The sequence below is a fragment of the Phacochoerus africanus genome, chromosome 2 (assembly GCF_016906955.1).
Source record: "Phacochoerus africanus isolate WHEZ1 chromosome 2, ROS_Pafr_v1, whole genome shotgun sequence".
NCBI lineage: Eukaryota > Metazoa > Chordata > Mammalia > Artiodactyla > Suidae > Phacochoerus > Phacochoerus africanus.
The window spans coordinates 123,412,955-123,433,598 of NC_062545.1; the positions used below are offsets into that span (position 1 = coordinate 123,412,955).

Here is a 20,644-nt window from a genome sequence, read left to right on the forward strand (position 1 = left end):
CTGTGGCTGTGGTGTAGGCTGGCAACTATAGCTTCAGTTAGAACCCTAGCCTGGAAAATTCCATATGCTGTGGGTGCGGCCCTAAAAAGACAAAAAAAAAAAAAAAGAATATAGAAAGGACCAGTTATACAAAAGTATAATAGAGCATGGAAAAAGAAAGGATTATTTAAGAATCTTTTTTTGATCACCTGGAATAACTTTCCCATAAAAATACAAGGTTTTTAATAGTAATAAAATAATTATTTCCAGGATAAATGATTTCCATTTTTACCATGTATTGAGAGCACATGCTTAGCTTTATATTATAACTCTTACTTGTGTGACCTCAGGCAAATTAGTAACCTCTTTGTACCTTAGATTCTTTTAGTGCCAAATGAGGATAGTAATAGTACCTATGTTATGAGGAAATTAAATGAGATAATAGGTGTAAAGTTCGTAGAATAGTGCTTGCTATGGAAAGTGCTTAAACAAAAACCTTAGTTTCTATTACAGTAATGGTCTTAGCAAATTTCATATTCTAGTGAACTTTCTTGGTTCATTAGAACTGAGTATCTTGGTCATCAGAAAGTTGTAGGGACAAATGCCTCTAAATGCATGTGATTTATTATAACTTAATTCTGATTTTCACCTATTAAAAATTATACCTCTGACAAGGCTCTTCACAGTTTAGTATGTACTTCTGTTAAATATTATGAGTGTAGCCTTACTGTAGTGGCTAGTCTACATGGAATGGATTTCAAGAGACTTGGGCTCTGTTTTGGCTCTTGTAACTTACCTTTGGTAAGTGTACCTCAGATCAGATCCTTCCCTTGGAAAATGACTATATGAACTCCTTTAAAAAGATCACTGAGGTGCTTTAATTTATTTTTAAGTCCTACAAAACAGTTTAATGTAAAAATGTACACTGTTAAATTTATTTCATATGAATTTCATAGTTGAAAATTTTTTGTGTGATTGTATGAGGAAAACATTTTAATACTCAAAAATTGCTCAAACTCTAATTATCTCTAATTCCTGATGAGATTAATTTTATTTAGGCTATTAATCTGATTAAACATAATAAAGCAAGTTTGAATTAAATGAAATATTGATTTTTCTTCCTCACTGAGAAATGAGTGGGAATTCTTGAAAGCTTCTATGAAGAGATTGTGATCTGCAAAAATTATCCCTTTTCAGTTTTGAGTTACTTTGTAAACATTTGGTAGACAGATAACCTGTTTGCTATGAAAACAGAAAACATTAGAGAAAGTGGGAATAGAAGTGTATTAAAAATGACTCTAAATGTGGCTTTTTTTCTTGTATATAGCTGGGAACTTCTCCACTTCATTTGGCAGCACAGTACGGGCATTATTCCACCACAGAAGTACTACTTCGAGCTGGTGTAAGTAGGGATGCCAGAACCAAAGTTGACCGCACGCCACTGCATATGGCAGCTTCTGAGGGCCATGCCAGCATAGTAGAGGTTTTGCTTAAGGTATGTGTTCTCTTTTTAAACTTTGCTTTTGAAAGTAAACCCCCAGGGAGTTCCTGTTGTGGTTTTAGCAGAAACAAACCCGACTAGTATCCATGAGGACACAGGCCCTGACCTCACTCATTGGGTTGAGGATCCAGCATTGCCGTGAGCTGTAAGTATAGGTCATAGACGCAGCTCGAATCTGGTGTGGCTGTGGCATAGGCCAGCAGCTGTAGCTCCAATTCGACCCCTAGCCTGGGGGGTCGAATATAAGCATTCATTTGAATGAAGATTATCTTAAAGTTTTCTTTTGTGGGTAGAAAAAAAACTTCCTCTTTGTATGTTTTTATTTAAGTCAACCAGTTGATTTCTTAGGTCTTGGTCTTTGCTATGGTGAGGGACTAAAGTTTTGTTATTCTCAACACAGTTAAAATGCATAAAGAAGGGAATGTTAGGTTTTGATAATCAACAAACAAATAAATAATACAGACAGGATTTTTTTTGGCTTTTTAGGGCCACACTTGTGGCATGTGGTAGTTCCCAGGCTAGGGGTTGAATTGGAGCTACAGATGCGGGCCTATGCCACAGCCATAACAACACAGAATCCAAGCCGTGTCTGTGACCTACACCACCGCTCACGGCAATGTTGGATCTTTAACCCAAAGAGCGAGGCCAGGAATTGAACCTGCATCCTCATGGATCCTAGTTGGTTTCGTTAACTGTTGAGCCATGAAGGGAACTCCTAGGGCTTTTTCTTTAATCATTTAAATGCCAAGGAGAAAATTCTGAAACAGAGAGTGATAGATTAGATAATCTTTTTTTTTTTTTTCTTTTTAGGGCCACACCGTGACATAAGGAGTTTCCTACGCTAGGGGTCAAATCGGAGCCACAGCTGCTGGCGTGTGCCACAGCCACAGCAATGCAGGATCTGAACCGTGTTTGCCACCTTACACCACAGCTCACGGCAATGCTGGATTCTTAACCCACTAAGCGAGGCCAAGGATCAAACCCACAACTCCGTGGTTCCTAGTCAGATTCCTTTCCGCTGCACCACGACGGGAACTCCTATTTAGATACTCTTAATCTTTTTTATTCTAGCCTCTAGATTGTCTTATTCAAAAAACATAAAAGCCACAAAAATGAAGCACATGTAATTCTAGATATTCTATCAGCTGCATTAAAAAGGTAAAAAAAGGAGTTCCCGTCATGGCACAGTGGTTAATGAGTCTGACTAGGAACCATGAGGTTGCAGGTTCGATCCCTGGCCTTGCTCAGTGGGTTTAGGATCCAGCGTTGCTGTGAGCTGTGGTGTGGGTCACAGACATGGCTCGGTTCCCACGTTGCTGTGGCTCTGGCATAGGCCGGTGGCTACAGCTCTGATTAGACCCCTAGCCTGAGAATCTCCATATGCCGTGGGAGTGGCCCAAGAAATGGCAAAAAGACAAAAAAAAAAAAAGGTTAAAAAAAATTTTTTACTGTTTTATTTAACTCACTGTATGTGAAATATTATCATTTCAATATGGAATCAATATAAAATTATTAATAAGTTACTTTATATCCTTTTTCTGATGTGAGGTCTTTGAATTCCAGTGTATATTTACACACAGTATATCTTTATTCAGACTTGCTTTATTTCAAGTGCTTTATTATACCCACATGTGTCTAGTGACGATCATAATAGATAGTATACTCTAGCTAGCTTCCTGTTAATTCATTATATTGCACTGGTTTTGAAAGCAAAGGATGTTTTTCATATAAATAAGGAACTGGAGGGTTTGGGAGAAAGCTCATAGCTTTCCTTCACTTTTTATGCCATTCAAGCCCATCATGCTTATGGCTGGATGACTGAATAAGTAATTGGTATACTTCTAAGAAATTAGAAGGAAAGCAGTTCACAAAGCCAGCATGATAAAAAACTGATTAAGTGACAGATGTGTGGTGATTCCTGGAACATGTAGATATTTCAATACACAAAAATAAAGAGTTGATGAAGTTAGTAGCAAATTCTTAGTTTAAAGCATGGTGGTTAGTATTTTCAATCAGGAATTCTTTAGGGAGTTCTCATCGTGGCTCTGTGGAAATGAATCTGACTAGTATCCATGAGGATGCCTGTTCAATCCCTGGCCTTGCTCAGTGGGTTAAGGATCCAGCATTGGTGTAGGTCGCAGACACGGTTTGGATCCGGTGTTGCTGTGGCTGTGGTGTAGGCCAGAGGCTACAGCTTTGATTTGACTCCTAGCCTTGAACTTCCATATGCCTCGGCTGCAGCCCTAAAAAAAAGAGAAAAAAAAGAAATCTCTATATCACATAATTTATAAATTTCTTACTCTGAAATATTTTTGTAGCATGGTGCTGATGTCAATGCCAAGGACATGTTGAAGATGACAGCTCTACATTGGGCCACTGAACATAATCATCAAGAAGTGGTGGAACTTTTAATCAAATATGGTGCTGATGTACACACGCAAAGTAAATTTTGTAAAACTGCATTTGATATTTCAATAGACAATGGGAACGAAGATTTAGCAGAGATACTACAGGTAACTTTTGACTTTAAGAAAATAAAAGGATCGGTCTTATGGATGATTTGAACTATATAGCTTGTAACTTTTCATTTTAGACCTGGTTATTTTGGACAGGCTGTTCCTCTTTCACTTCCTCTTTGTTCATTAGTGTTGATTTTCCTGAGTGTAATACCACAGTCTTTGCATGTAACATTAGATAAAGTGGTGACTTTCAGTATTTTTAAGGTTCTGAATTCCCTCCTAGACATTTTATTCTATTAGTTATTTTTATTGCATATTTGGTTGCCACATGGTTTTTCAAGTCTGTTATACTTCCACTAAAAAATTTTTTTAGCAACCATGATAATGTCCCCAGGGTGAGTGATGTAGTCTTCATCATTCTGATTGATTTCTCTTATTTTTTTCACCATCCTCAAAAGATCTGTTTTTGAACACAGTTACTTAGGGCTTTGGCGCAAGTTTTTGTAATAACCAACGTTCCTTCTCTTTTCTTCAGCTAGACAACATTGATATATGTTAACCTTCTTTACTTACTTCTTCTTCTTGCCTATCTTCTTGTTCTCCTTCCCTGTAGAATTCTTCTCTAAGACCATCTGGGTCTGTTGAACTTCAGCTAGCTACTTAAAAGATGTTATATGTTTAGGAAAATGAATGTTGCCATGCTTCTTCCAATTCTTTTACTCCTAAGAGTGCAGTTTGGGGCTTAGGGTTGAGGATGGAGAATAAGTAATTGGTAAGGACATGCTTTATATAGGTAGTGTTAATATTGCTGAATATAGTAGAGGACATACTTAAATTTCTATAGCCACAGAGCAGCAGAATATCTTTCAACTGTGTTCTCCAAAAACCTTTCAGATAACCATTTCTCCTTGCATGGGATTTTGCTGCTTTACCTAATAGGGAAGCTGTGGATATAAATCCATACCTGTATTTTACCACTATACTTTTGGTAGACTGTAAACAAAGATTGCCGTTTGTATTATATGGTTCTTCTTAGATTACAGGATGTTCCTTTATATTTTTGTTTGTACTCCATTGAAAGTCTGTGCTATATATTCTGGTTATAATTCTGAAATCATTGTGGTAATTTGTCCCCTAGATTGCTATGCAGAACCAAATCAACACAAACCCAGAGAGTCCCGACACTGTGACGATACATGCTGCCACACCGCAGTTTATCATTGGACCTGGAGGGGTGGTGAACCTAACAGGTCTGGTATCTTCAGAAAATTCATCCAAGGCAACAGGTATTGAGATGCATATAGGCTAGCGGTTGGGATTTTATGCTTTAGTAGGTATTCATCCTTTTAAGAAAGGACTTTGGAGAATGAGGGTAAGATTATATCAGTCACCATGGTTTTCTTGGTTATAATTGGCAAAAAAACAAATTTTTATGAGACAGAATAAAGAAAGGTGATATTGCAAAACATACTGCAAAATTACCTTTCAAAGACTAATATTGTCTGAGCTTGTTTTTCACAAAACTAGTATTATCTAATAAAGTAAAATAGATATCAGAAAAATGCGCTAAATTAAGTTCCTTAAAAATTCATACCTGTTCTCTCCTTTCTCATAGATGAGACGGGTGTATCTGCTGTTCAGTTTGGAAACTCCTCCACATCAGTATTAGCTACACTAGCTGCCTTAGCCGAAGCATCTGCTCCGTTGTCCAATTCTTCAGAAACTCCAGGTTAGAAAAACCAGTCAAATGTGTACATGAAAAGCTGGAGATGCAAATATTGACAAAGGTCAGGAAGGAACTATAAAAGGCTAAAGGCAGGGTTGAGATTATGGCCGTTTGAGGAGAGTTGGGGCAGGGCAGGGGTGTGTCTCCTACTCACCTCTAGCTGATTACAGTCAGATGCTCAATCAGTGTTGCGAGATTTGAATTTTTCATAGAAAGCTGAAAATCTGAATTTTATTTTATTTTATTTTATTTTTTGTCTTTTTCTAGGGCAGCACCTGTGGCACATGGAGGTTCCCAGGCTAGGGGTCTAATCGGAGCTACAGCCGCCGGCCTACACCAGAGCCACAGCAACTTGGGATCCAAGCCACATCTGCGACCTACATCACAGCTTATTGAGTGAGGCTGGGGTGTAGATCCTTAACGCACTGAGTGAGGCCAGGGATCGAACCCACAACCTAATGGTTCCTAGTCGGATTTGTTAACCACTGAGCCACAATGGGAACTCCAAAAATCGGATTTTTAAAAGGCTGTTAAATTGTGGCAATTATTTAAAATTAAAATTAATTTAATTAAAATTAAAAGCAAATATTTGTGTTTCACAGAAAACGTGTCTGTGTACCCTGTTTGGTTTTGTTTTCCTAGTCTTATTTCTATATAAATAAAATAGATATATATAACTTGCTGTCTTTTTCATAGCTTAATTTTTATCAGTTCTATTAAAATGATATAAAATCTTAATGACTAACAGAACTAGGAAATAGCATACCAACAAACATCATTGAAGGATAACCTAGAGTTAAATGATGGCAAACAGTACTAATAGGTGGTTTAGATAAGGTCTACTGTTAATAATTAACCAAAATGAAAGTATATGATTACTTTGGGAATTAAAAAAACTTCACAAAATTGTTTTCTTATTGTAGTTTAAGCCATTATATTTGGGTGAGTGCTTATAAAAGTAAATAATAATTTGTTGTCATTCATTATTTAAATTAATGTTTTTTCAAAGTATGATAATAATAAGAAAATAACAGTTCACTGCATGTTTATTGTATGTGCTATGTGCTGTGGCAGGGGTTTTACTTATGATCTCATCTAATCCTCATCAGAAAGATTAAAGGTATATATTATTGATTTGATTCTTTAAGGTGCTACGATTGGAGGATGTGTTTTTTTTGGGGGGGGGGGCCTCGGGGAGGGGATTACCTATCTCTCTCCTTTCTTCCTCTTTCTCTCCCCGCACCATCCCTGACTCCCAACTGGTGATAGTAAACATTTATTCCTTCTCCAGCTTCTTTAGCATCTTAATCAATGTTTGAATCTAAACCTTTATATTTGGGAGTCTTAAGACTTCTCTGAATTACTTTTGGCCTTTAGCAGCTCTGTGTATCATTGCATTGATGTGCTGCTTTTATAACCTATGCTTCGATCTCTTTGGCACTTTTACAATTGCATAAGCATATCAAAGAAAATTAATTTCATTGGTGGATTTTTCTTTGATTAAACTTGTCCTTTTTTTTTTTTTGTATTTTTAGGGCCACACCAATTGGCATACAGAGGTTCCCAGGCTAGGGGTCCAATCAGAGCTGTAGCTGCTGGCCGACACCACAGCCACAGCAACGCAGGATCCAAGCTGGATCCAAGCCATGTCTTCGACCTACACCACAGCTTACAGCAGCACTGGATCCTTTAACCCGCTGAGCAAGGCCAGGGATCAAACCTACGTCCTCATGGATGCTAGTCAGATTTGTTTCCACTGAGCCACAATGGGTACTCCCATTTTTGTCTTTATTAAAGTACATATCTATGAAAATTAAATTTTTCTTCAAAGTCAGTTGGAAGTTTTTACAGTTATATGTTTGACTCCACGAATTGGTCATACTGACTTCTCTAACTTCTACCTTTGAAAATATTCTGTGTGGGCTAGTCTGAGAGAATTAGTAACTTTAATTGACTTCTCTTGTATATGATTTACAGTCTTCTATGAGCACAATAATCTTTCATTTCAATGCTATGTCATAGTGGAATCTTTTTGAAGATATTTTAAGAGCTTGAATTAAGTTAAAGTTCAGGTGAGTACATTGCCACTAACTACTGTAAACAATTTAGCTGAGGTGTGTAATCACATAAAGAAATATCTTCTTGCAGCTTAGTTTGCACGTGCTCATTCAAGTCATTTCTCTGCTTCTTGGCTGACCAGTTCTTTTTAATATCAGTTGTCAGACTCATCCCAATTTGGAAGTGTTTATATGTTTTTTCAAGGACATAATAGGATCTGGTAAATAAAGTAGTACTCCCCATTTTATATATGGTGAAATTGAGGTTTGTGGGAGTTAAATATTTTTACCCAAAAGTAGCATGGAAAGTACCCAAAGTAGTAGTGGTGAAAGGAAGTTTGTGCTGAAAACCTGATTCCCAAGGTGTGTGTCTGTGACCACCAAGTGTACTATCTCCTCTACACAGTTTCTTCAGGTGATCAGTGGACCAGTATCTTTGAGAATGTTTATAACTTGGTTTGGTGATAGGAATAGATATTTGTGTAATTTTCACTTTGTTTTATATGAAACAAAAGCATCACTTTTCCTCCTTTTAAAACACATCTTCTGATACCAAGTAGCCAGACTGTAGCAGCAAATGGACTACATTTGAAATGGAGGCTAACTGGCTGACATGGTCCTATATATAGAGGAAATGTACTTGTGATAGTCTAGGATATGATGCAGTTTCTGAACCATGGCTTTAAATATTTCTTTCATGATTATGTTAGGACCATCTTAGATATATAAAACAAATTTTTAGTTTTTAATTTTTTAATTTTAATTTTAATTTTTTTGCTTTTTAGTGCCACACCTGCAGCATATGGAGGTTCCCAGGCTAGGGGTCAAATTGGTTCCTAGTCGGATTTGTTTTTGCTGTGCCACCATGGGAACTCCTATAAAACAAATCTTACTGTTAGTGCAATAGGAATGGGTAAAGGAAATCAGTGTAGCATATGCTTTCATTGTGAAACAAATGATATCTCTACCTTCTTTTTTGTTTTTTTTGTTTGTTTGTTTGTTTTTTGTTGTTGTTGTTGTTGCTATTTCTTGGGCTGCTCCTGCGGCATATGGAGGTTCCCAGGCTAGGGGTTGAATCGGAGCTGTAGCCACCGGCCTACGCCAGAGCCACAGCAACGCGGGATCCGAGCCGCGTCTGCAACCTACACCACAGCTCACGGCAACGCCGGATCGTTAACCCACTGAGCAAGGGCAGGGACCGAACCCGCAACCTCATGGTTCCTAGTCGGATTCGTTAACCACTGCACCACGACGGGAACTCCTCTACCTTCTTGATGTTATAAGCAAATACAACTTCAGATTGAATATCTCACTGAATTGCTTTCTTATTAGCATTTTTTCATGTAAATGTTTCTAGTTTTATTCTTTCCTCATAAACCTTCGTTTTTCCAAGCAGCTCACTTGTTTGACTAATTTTTTTTTTTTGTCCTTTTGCCTTTTTTTAGGGCTGCACCTGTGGCATATGGAGGTTCCCAGGCTAGGGGTTGAATTGGAGCTACAGTTGCCCAGCTACACCACAGCCACAGCAACACCAGATTGGAGCCACATCTGCAACCTATACCACGGCTCATGGCAACGCTGAATCCTTAACCCACTGAGCAAGGCCAGGGATCAAACCTGCAACCTCATGGTTCCTAGTCAGATTCGTTTCCGCCGCACCACAACGGGAACTCCTTATTAATTTTTTTAATCCCCATGGATACTTTTCATGATTCTTTGTCTAATAGAAGTACAAAAAAAATTGCTAAGTCTCAGTAAACCCTGAAGAATTTGTTGTTGATGTTCATTTTTATTAAATTGGTTTTTTTGGGAATTTTTATTTTAGTTCTTGAGCCCGTAGGCCTGTGCTAATGTGCATAGTTGTATTAAATAATCATTAGCTCTGAGTCCAGGCCAGGCCAGAAAAAGATGATGAAACAATTGATGTGAGTCATAAGGTTATTTTGGCATAATCAGTTTTTTAAAATAATGGTTAATATGTATAGGGTTCTTAGTATAAGCTCATTATTATGCTAATGATTTACATGCATTATCTCATTTTATCCTCAAAATAGTCATCTGATACTGTTATTGATCATTGACTAATGTTTAGTTTTCAGCTTTGAGGTTTCAAAAATATTTTATTAGTATATCCTGAGTTAATATAAGGGACTATTCACACTCAGCAAACTCATAAGAAAGTGATACATAAATCAAAATGCTGAGTTATTTATTTTAAATTTCTTTCTCTGGGAGGATACAACTATCTTTTGATACATGAAATTAACTTAATCACTTTGGAAATAAATCAGTGAGAAAATTTATAGCCTTTCAGAGTATACCCACACAATTTTCACAATACTTGTGTAAAACATCCCTAGTTTTGGAGTGGAATAATTCAGGAGAAATACCAGGCAGCTCAAACATTACTGTAAGAATTGTCATTCTCTTTTACATTATTAAAATGAACTAGTGGTATTTTTGCTTGGAAATAGTTGGGAATAATCTTCTTAATTTATGTACCCAATGGTTAGAAGGCTGTAGTCCTTTAACTATTGTGTAATTCAAGTTTTCTACTAATTTGAAGTCCTCTCAATTACTTTGAATTAATATGATAATGTCAATAAGAGGAATGTTCTTAAATTTTGTGTGAATCAGAATCACCTTCTTAATAATATATTTGCCTCACTTCTGCCCCAGTGGATTCTGATCCAGGATGTTTGGGGTGGGGCCCTGTGACATCTGTATGTTTAACATGCGAAAGTGGGTTTTCATGGCACACCAAAATTGAAGAATTGGTTCAAATTTTAAAAGATCTATTTCTTACTATTGATAAATTAATATAGTGAATATCTAAGATTGTAAGTATACTACAGCAAAAATTTGCTTAAATAATACACACTTCTTATTTCAGTTTTATGTATAATTTAATATTTCTTCATCTATTTTTGGGGTGCGTAGGTGAATCTCTAATTAGGAAAAGATGTGAAAGAGAGGAATGGCTTTCTTAATAGCTTTAATAGATGAGTATATCTGTATTCCTGCTACATAATCATTTTACGAATTGACTAATTAAGAAACAGCTTCAGGTAGTTAGGATATAATTAAAACTGATTATCAAGACCCTGTTTTTCAAATTGAGGTGAGAAGAATGTTATCATTTCGAGTACATTAAATATAAAACAGTAATTATGCACGGCCAGCAGTCTGTAGACTCAGTAGGGTTACTTACCTCTAATTTATGTGCCTCTTTATGTTTTCTCTTATTTATATATACTGATACCTACCAGACTGATTTCTGCTCAAATTGGAAAAATTTTGTAGTTTACAGCAATTCCTATGAAATTTTATCTCTAATAGGGGATGATGAGAAAGCATTGATAAAATTATGATTTAAAGAAAATTAGGAGCTTCCGTTGTGGTTCAGTGGAAACTGTGACTGGTATTCATGAGGATGCTGGTTTGATCCTTGGCCCCATGCAATCAATGGGTTAAGGGTCCAGTGTTGCCGCAAGCTGTGGTGTAGGTTGCAGATGTGGCTCTGTTCTGGCGTTACTGTGGCTGTGGTGTAGGCTGGCAACTATAGCTCTTATTCAACCCCTAGCCTGGGAACTTCCATATGCCCCAGGTTCGGCCCAAGAAAGGAAGGAAGGGAGGGAAAGAAAGAAAGGAAAGGAGGGAGGGAGGAAGGAAAGGAAGAAAGAAAGAAAATTAATATTACTAACCTCTTCTTTTAAAAAATATTGAAGAAGTATATTGTTTCATGGAACCAAGTGTTTTTACCTATTTAAACTAAAGGAATGTGTGTCTTTTTCATCTTTTCACTTACCTTTAAGTCAAGAAGGTATCTATCATATTTACTGGAAGTTGCCATCTTTATGCTTGATAACTGTAGGAATTATATTTTTCTTTTCACTGATGTTTCATCTTCTAGTGCCAGATTTGTCCAATTTGCAATCCAGTTTTGGTTCATTTCTTTTCTCTTTGGTATTTGAGTCCTTTATTTCTTTTTGGTTTTTTGTTTTGTTTCATTTTTTTGGCCATGCCCAAGGCATGTGGAAGTTCCCAGGCCAGGGACTGAACCCACATCACAACAGCGACCTGAGCCATAGCAGTGGCAATGCTGGATCCTTAACCCACTGAGCCACCAATGGAACTCCCCTTTTGCCTTATTTGATTCCTCACAGTAGTTACCTGGCCAGGTAGGAGATTTAACATCAGAAAATAATCTACAAGTTCTACATGTTTAGACACAATTGAACATTTCACTTGACCGGTGAGATTGGTAGAGACTACAGTAAAATACACTTGGTTATTTTTTTCCTATGCTCTCATTTCACTAATTTTGGAAAAAGTATTTTCCAGTATATTTCCATCAAGAAATGTATTTTCTTGAAACATACATATTCCAAGTATTCTCATAGTGTATTTTCCTGTGCATGAAAGTAAAGGGATTAAACATTGTGACTGCTGGTTTCTTTTTTGTTTTGTTTTGTTTTTATTTTTACTTTTTGGTCTTTTTAGGGCCACACCTATGGCATATGGAAGTTCTTAGGCTAGAGGTCAAATCAGAGCTGTAGCTGCTGGCCTATACCACAGCCACAGCAACACCAGATCTGAGCCATGTCTGCAACCTACACAGCAGCTCAGGGCAATGTCGGATCCTTAACCCACTGAGCAAGGCCACGGATCAAACCTGCGACCTCATGGATATTTGCCAGATTCATTTCCGCTGAGCCATGATGGGAACTCTAAGGTTTCTTTTTTTTTTTGGCCAGCCTATTTTTTTAAAGTACCTAAGTATGTATTCTATACTAAATTTTATGCCTGCTATGTGCAGAAACAAAAACTTGAGCTACCCATGAGTCACTGTGTTCCAATGCAATTTTTTAGTTTATTTCTCCTTTTTTTGTTTTTATTTTTTCTATTATAGTTGATTTACATTGTTCTGTCAGTTTCTTCTGTATAGCATAGTGACCCATCGTACATATGTATGTGTGTGTGTATGTATATATACCCATTCTTTTTCTCACATTATCATCCATCATGTTCCATCACAGTGACTAGATATAGTTTGCTGTGCTACAGAGCAGCATCTCATTGCTTATCTACTCCAAATGCTGTAGTTTGCATCTGCTACCCCAAACTCCCATTCCATCCCACTCTTTCCCTTTCTCCTTCGGCAACCGCAGGTCTGTCCTCCATATACATGAGTTGTTTCTTCTTTGTAGAAAGGTTCATTTGTGCTATATATTAGATCCCAGATATAAGTGATATTGGATGGTATTTGTCTTTCTCTTTCTGACTTTATTTCACATAGTATGAGAGTCTCTAGTTCCATCCATGTTGCTGCAAATGGCAGTATTTTGTTCTTTTTTATGGCTGAATATTCCATTTTGTATACGTACCACATCTTAATCCATTAGTCTGTCAATGGATATTTATGAAAAAATTCTCAACATCAATAATAATTAGCGAAATGCAAATCACAACTATCTCACACCTGTCAGAATGGCCATCATTAACAAGTCAACAGATAACAAATGCTGGAGAGGGTGTGGGGAAAAGGGAACCCTCCTGCACTCTTGGTGGGAATGTAAATTGGTACAACTACTATGGAAAACAGTATGGAGGTACCTCAGAAAACTCAATATAGAACTGCCATATGATCCAGCAATCCCACTCCTCAGCATCTACTGGATAAAACATTCCTTGAAAAAGATACTGCACCCCTATGTTCATTGCAGCACTATTCACAATAGCCAAGACATGGAAACAGCCTAAATGTCCATCGACAGATGAATGGATTTTTAGTGTATTTCTTCTTTCTGAAGTTACCAATACCAGAGTTCCTGTCATGGTGCAGCGGAAACGAATCTGACTAGGAACCATGAGGTTGCAGGTTTGATCCCTGGCCTTGCTCAGTGGGTTAAGGATCTGGCATTGCCGTGAGCTGTGGTGTAGGTGGCAGACACGGCTCAGATCTGGCGTTGCTGTGGCTGTGGCGTAGGCCAGCAGCTGTAGCTGTGATTGGACCCCTGGCCTGAGAACCTTCATATGCCTTGGGTGCGACCCTAAAATGACAAAAAGCCAAAAACGAAAAAAAAAAAAAAAACCCACAAAAAACAGTTTAAAAAAAAAAGTTACAAATACATACAGGTACTATACATCAGGGAGGTTTTGTTTCATTTCAAGATTTTAATCTTGGAGCTTAGGTGTCTCTACTTCAGAAGTAGAATGATCAGGCAGCTCTTTGGAGCCAGCTGGTAGCTACTGTTTTTCCCTAAAATTGATAACAAGTTTGAAATTTAGCATTCCAGTGTAGGAGTTAGAAGGAAAACTGAAACCAAGGAATAGGTAAGGGGAGAGTTTTAGTAGTAGGAACATATAATCTTGTTAAAGAAATATGGGTGAGTTTTTAAAGTAGTTTAAAATGTTTCAAAAATTTTATATAAGAAATTGGTAAATAAGTTATTTATGAAAAAAATCAGAATTCCAGGAAACTCTCACCCTTACTCCCTTTCTTCTTGCTTTAGAACAAAACAAAAATGCACAAATAATAAAAATTCATGGAGGGGTATATCACACTTTATGTTAAAGGAATAACTCAAAACTGTTTTTGTGCCAAAATTTCTATTATTGGTTTACAAATAGCTTCATTTACAAGAAAAATATTATTTATTCATTCATTTGAACTGATTTTTGTTGAATAGTTCTTATGTATTTGGTACTGTATGGGGTGCTAGAGAGAAAATCAGACACAGTCCCAACCTTTATGGAACATGTAATCTCTTGGTAGTTAAACAGTTGTGGAACTTGCTAATCTCTTGGTATTGAACAGTTGTACACCTAGATAAATAATTGTGATTTATGCTGTAAATAAAGAATTTAGACAGGATTTTGACCTAGTAAGTGGATCAGAGAATCTTCCTAGAAGAAGAGATATTTAAACTAAAGATTAAATAGGAATTAGTGGAGCAAAACTTGGGAGAAGAACATTTTACGAAAGGGGACACATGTGAAGCTTCTGAGGCAGGAAGGAAGTCCTTTCAGAGGACTCAGAGGCCACTGTGGCTGAGCTCAGCCAGTGAGAGAGTAACTCATGGTATTGAAGGTAAGATTACACAGGACTTTTTTTTTTTTTTTAGGGCTGTACCCTTGGTATATGGAGGTTCTCAGCTAGGTGTCAAACGGAGCTGCAGCTGCCAGCCTACACAACAGCAATGCAGGATCTGAACTTCATCCAAGACCTACACCACAGCTCATGGCAACGCTGAATCCTCAACCCCACCTAACAAGGCCAGGGATCAAACCCACATTCTCATGGGTAGTAGTCGAATTTGTTTCCACTGTTGCCACTACGGGAACTCCCTATGTAGGACTTTTAAAATGATTACTTTGGTGGCTCTGGAAAGGAGTTTAGTTAGGAGTCTAATGCATTCACTCACCTGAGGAAGAAATAATGGCAGCATGGATTCAGATTTGGCAAAGAGATAGTAAGAATTGAATAGTTTTGAGAGTTAATTTGGATGTAGAATCAAAAGTTAAAATTGGTTAAATGTAGGCCTTAAATCTGCAATGTAGTTTGGTGGTTTTGAAATTAACTCTCATAAGACATTATTTTATAGTGCTATCTTGCAGTCTTATATTGATTTTTTTCATTGCTTAGCCATATTCTTTCTTCTAGCTCAGCTATATAATCCCTTGATTAAATGGACGTCTGTGACTACCCATCTTTTTGTCTTTAGAGCAACTTCTGCTAGTTGTTTTTTTGTGTTTTTGTGTTTTTTTTTTTTTTTTGGTCTTTTTAGGGCCACACCCATGGCATATGGAAGTTCTCAGGCTAGGGGTCAAATTGGAGCTATAGCTTCTGGTCTACACCACAGCCACAGCAATCTGGGAGCTGAACTGCATCTGTGACCTACACTGGAGCTCATGGCAACACCTGATCATTAACCTACTGAGTGAGGCCTGGGATTGAGCCCGTATCCTAGTCAAGTTTGTTACTGCTGAGCCGTGACAGGAATTCCTGCTAATTGTTAATAAGGTGGTTTTTTCCAAAGGTTTAATGCATCTGGTGGCTGTTTCCTTCTTTTCTCTTAACAATGAAATTTGTTTTTTGACTGTTCTTAAAATAGAACAAAAATGTGAATTAGCTTTTAGGCATAAGTTGCTGGGCTTCATAAGATTATTTTGTTTTTTCCTTTTTTTTAAATTTCAGGTTCAGTTGCAGGCAGTCATACTTTCGAAATGTCATTTTTTCTTCAGTAAACATAGTTTTTATTTTATTGTTGAAATATTTATATACTTATAGAATTTTCATCTTTCATAACATTTAAAGTCAGTTTTTTCTCTACTTTTTATGGCATTATAATTCAAAAGTCATGTTAAATAAGAGTTCAAATATTTTCAAAATGCTGTAGATTATCTAGGCTCCCTTTGTATATATTATACTTGACTTTAAAATTTAATCAGTGAATATTATGAATTTTTTATATAGGGTTTTTTAATTTGGGGATGTGTATGTGTTCTAAAAATATACTTTAAAGATTTTAGGCTTTCTGTTTTATTTCTTACGTGTTTCAACATTTCATTGTTGGGTTGTTCTTAGGGTTACTGTGGGGGGGGGCACTTTGTTTTCTTACATGATTGATTTCCTTATAATTTTTTCTTAAATTCCTTACTATAGCACAACTTGAAGAGAAATCTTTTTAGATGAAAGGCAAAAACTTTATTATCTTAATGACCGTCATTGCAAATAGTGCAGAGATGAAAGTTTCTGAGTTGTACCTTGATTATGTGTGATCTCAGAAATTTCTTATATGCTATTATACTTTAAAATGTTTGCTACTTGTAGTTAACATTCAACTGGAGGGAATATTTCTTTTTCATATGGATATTTTTAAAAAGAATCAAAGCAATAGTTAATGTGTTTGAAAACCTCAGTAGTTGTTCTATTGAATATATTACTATTTTATGCCTTATATTTCATTTTATGATTATCTTCCTGAAATTTTCTTAAGTGCTTGGTAATAAGGCCTAATTATAGCTTAAGACAAACAAAAATGAGAGAACTCAGAACATAAAGGTTGTTTGCATTTTGAATATCATCTGAGGTTTGTATTGTGACCCTTGATTATCTAAAATATACAATGACAGAGTTGCAGCCAGGCCTTTTGCTAAGAGTTCATCCTTAAAAACTAGGGTCCTAGGAGTTACTTGCCTTTTTTTTTCCCCAAAGGAGTTTATATAATTAGAGTATCTTTGTATTTAGTATATTCTGTGGTCACTGATATCCATGACATTCTGCTGGAAGTTGGTAGCACCTTAGCATGTTTCAGAGCAGCTATGAATCTGAAGGGTAGCATGACTTTGAGAGAGAATGATTTTATCTCAGTACACTTTTAGTAAAGTGTTGCCTCAAATCACACACTTCAAAAAAGCATATCATGGAGTTCCTGTTGTGGCTCAGTGGTTAATGAATCTGACTAGGAACCATGAGGTTGCAGGTTCAATCCCTGGCCTTGCTCAGTGGGTTAAGGATCCAGCATTGCTGTGAGCTGTGGTGCAGGTCGCAGACGCAGCTCAGATCCCATGTTGCTGTGGCTCTGGCATAGGCCGGCAGGTACGGCTCCGATTTGACCCCTAGCCTGGGAACCTCCGTATGCTGAGGGAGCAGCCCAAGAAATGATAAAAAGACCAAAAAAAAAAAAAAAAAAGCATATCATTTAGAAATAGTTTTTTTGTCATTTCTTTTTTCAGAACTAGTTATATTAAAACATTGTTTATGTTGGTAGTTTTCAAAACCTGTAGAAAAATTGGAGCACGAATTTTATACCTTGCACATGTATTCACCAACTGTTAACATCTTGCCACACTTTCACATCCATAGACACACACACTTTTATTTTACAAAAGTGTCTGAAAGTAGGCTACGTGACACTTCATCCTTAAATTCTTCATCATGTATCTACCAAGAACAAGGACACATTCCTACATACTCACGGCTCTATTATATTTTCTAAAACCATCAACATTAATTTAATAATATTATCTGACATACGGTCCATATTCAAGTTTCCTCAATTATCCCCAAATTCCTTTATGACTGTTTGTTTTTCATCAGGATCCAATAAAAGTTCTAATACTGTATTTAATTATTATGGCTCTTTAGTCTCCCCCAGGCTAGGACAGTAATACTGCCTCACTTGTTCTTTATGACATTGAAATCTTTGTAGTCTAAGCCATTAGTCTGCAGGATCACCCTGGATTCACTAGTTTTCTTTCCTTTCTTTCTTTTTTTTTGTTTTGTTTTATTTTGTTTTGTTTTTTAGGGCCATCTGCATGGCATGTGGAGATTACCAGGCTAGGGGTTGAATCTGAGCTGTAGCTGCTGGCCTGCACCACAGCCGCAGAAACGGTGGATCCTTAACCTGCTGAGCAAGGCCAGGGATCGAACCCATGTCCTCATAGGTACTAGTTAGTTTCGTTACTGCTAAGCCACAATGGGAACTCCTCATTAGTTTCTTAATAATTAGATTCAGGCCAAACATTTCCAGGAAGAACAGAGGTGGTATTTTGTAATCTCTCATTGCATCACATCAGACGGCACATAATGTCAGGCCATCCTTGTAATGAACACTTGGTGCGAGTGGTAACTGCCAGGTTGTTATGGGTACATCCTCCCTTTTGTAACTACTACTAGTTTTTGGTGCGATACTTTGAGAACATTTGTTTCCCAAAAGCATATCACCAGTGTTTTTAACATCCATTGATGATGCTTGCCTGAATCATTTATTACATTGGGAAATTACAATGATAATTTTTCTCATTTTGTTAATTAGATGTAATTCTTCTCTATCAAGAAGATCTTTGCTCTTTCTCCCTTTCTCTCCTTTTTCATGAGGTATTATCACAGATAAATGGATTTTTAAAAATTCAGTGTGTTATTGGCAGTTCCTTAGGTTAAGAACCTGACTAGTATCCATGAAAATGTGGGTTTGATCCCTGGCCTCACTCAGTGGGTTAAGGATCCAGCATTACTGCAAGCTCTGGTATAGGTTGCAGATGTGGCTTGAATCTGGCATTGCTGTGGCTGTGGCATAGGCTGGCAGCTCTAGCTCTGATTCGACCCCTAGCCTGGGAACTTCCATATGCTGCAGGTATGCCCCTAAAACAAAATGAAACAAAACTTCAGTGTGTTATAATCCATTGCTGTGATTATTCCTTTTGATGCTTTTTTATTGACATGTGATGGACACATGGAAAAGTGCATTGTTCATAAATGTACAATTTAGTGATCGTTTCTGTGTAATCATTGCTCAGTTCATAAATGGAGAGTACACAATATGTATTTTGTGTCCGATTTTCATCACTCAGCATTATTTTTGTCAATTTATCCATGTTTTGCATTTAGTCACTTTAATTGCTGTGTAGTATTCCAGTGCATCTACCACAGTTTATTTCTTCATTCTACTTTTGACAAATATATGATTTATTCATGTTTTTGAGTAAAGCTTCTATAAATGTTCCTGTGTCTGTCCTTTGGGATCAATAGTTGACCATAGGATTGCCTGTGGGAGAGGATTTTGGCAGTTTCTTTACCTCAGCAAGACCAGAAGTGCCGTTTTCAGCTGCCAGAATCTTCTCTGAATCCCTCATAAAGTATCAAGAGCACAGTTTGAGATTTTATTTATGTAAATGTTAATATATTGCATCATTCACTAGCCTGCAGTACCAGATCTATGTGCCACTTACTGTCAAGGCAACCCTGTTCACACAGTCCAGAAGGGAAATACTCTTGGTTCTACTTGAAAAATACAAATTTCCATATTTTTTTGGATATGGAAATGTTTATTAACTCATATGTAAATGTGAATGGAGTATAACCACATACAGTATTTTTCTCTTTTGTGGAATTTTGTTAAGCTGGTGTAACTTGTCATGTCTGTGACCTTAGGAGGTTTTAAAAGTTTCATACTTCATAGAACTAAATTAAGATAGTTTATTTATTTATCTGTTTATTTTTTGCCTTTTTTTTTTTTTTTTTTTTAAGGACTGCATATGTGTCATATGGAAGTTCTCAGGCTAGGGGTCAAAGTGGAGCTGAAGCTACTGGCCTACACCACAGCCTCAGTAAAGCAGAATCTGAGCCATGTCCGTGACCTGCATCACAGCTCATGGCAATGCTGGATTCTTAACCCACTGAGTGAGGCCAGGCTTCGAATCTGCATCCTCATGGATACTAGTTGGGTTCATTACTGCTGAGCCACAGTGGGAACCCCCGAAGATAGTTTATTTAATTATAATGTTGATGCATAGATAGTTGAAATTCATTGTAAATTGTAGGACTTGTAGTCAACTGTTTACATAGATATGTACAGCACCCCTGGAAGCTGAATTTAAAAACCATGTAAAAGCTTTTCTGAATAAGAAAGAGGACAGCAAAGATAGCAGAACAAAAATAAACTTCTGTTCATACTTTTATATATGTTCATTGATTTTTACTTTTTTTTTTCCAGTAGTGGCTACAGAGGAAGTAGTTACTGCAGAATCTGTGGATGGTGCAATTCAGCAAGTAGTTAGTTCAGGGGGTCAACAGGTCATCACGATAGTTACAGATGGAATTCAGCTTGGAAATTTGCACTCCATTCCAACCAGTGGAATAGGTCAGCCCATCATTGTGACCATGCCAGATGGACAACAAGGTTGGTAGAAGGCATTTACATAAAGTTTGTGTTCATTTTTAATTCTCAGGAAATTGTGACATGTTTTTCAAAGCCTTCATTTTTGCCTTAAATAATGTTTTAGTAACCTTTTACAACAGACTTAATTGCCTAATTTTATTTGTTCAGGCCACTCTTAAATTTGCCTGCTTGCTCTGAGTGTATACTAGGTGGAAAGAAGAATTGGCCCCAAAGTATCCTGGTTGGAAAATGAGCTT

The 20,644-nt window shown here is 36.9% G+C and overlaps 1 protein-coding gene across 10 annotated transcripts in view; it reads left to right on the forward strand.

The window, feature by feature from the left end:
• Positions 1 to 20,644, forward strand: part of GABPB1 (GA binding protein transcription factor subunit beta 1) — a 75,478-nt gene that overhangs the window by 45,152 nt on the left and 9,682 nt on the right. For 5 of the 10 annotated variants that reach the window (XM_047766378.1, XM_047766383.1, XM_047766377.1 and 2 more), the window contains exons 3-7: positions 1,307 to 1,474; positions 3,799 to 3,993; positions 5,078 to 5,225; positions 5,555 to 5,668; positions 20,223 to 20,408. In XM_047766378.1, the coding sequence (XP_047622334.1) occupies positions 1,307 to 1,474; positions 3,799 to 3,993; positions 5,078 to 5,225; positions 5,555 to 5,668; positions 20,223 to 20,408 (811 nt within the window). The remainder of the gene's footprint in view (positions 1 to 1,306; positions 1,475 to 3,798; positions 3,994 to 5,077; positions 5,226 to 5,554; positions 5,669 to 20,222; positions 20,409 to 20,644) is intronic. The other 5 variants (XM_047766384.1, XM_047766382.1, XM_047766380.1 and 2 more) reach the window with 3 other exon arrangements.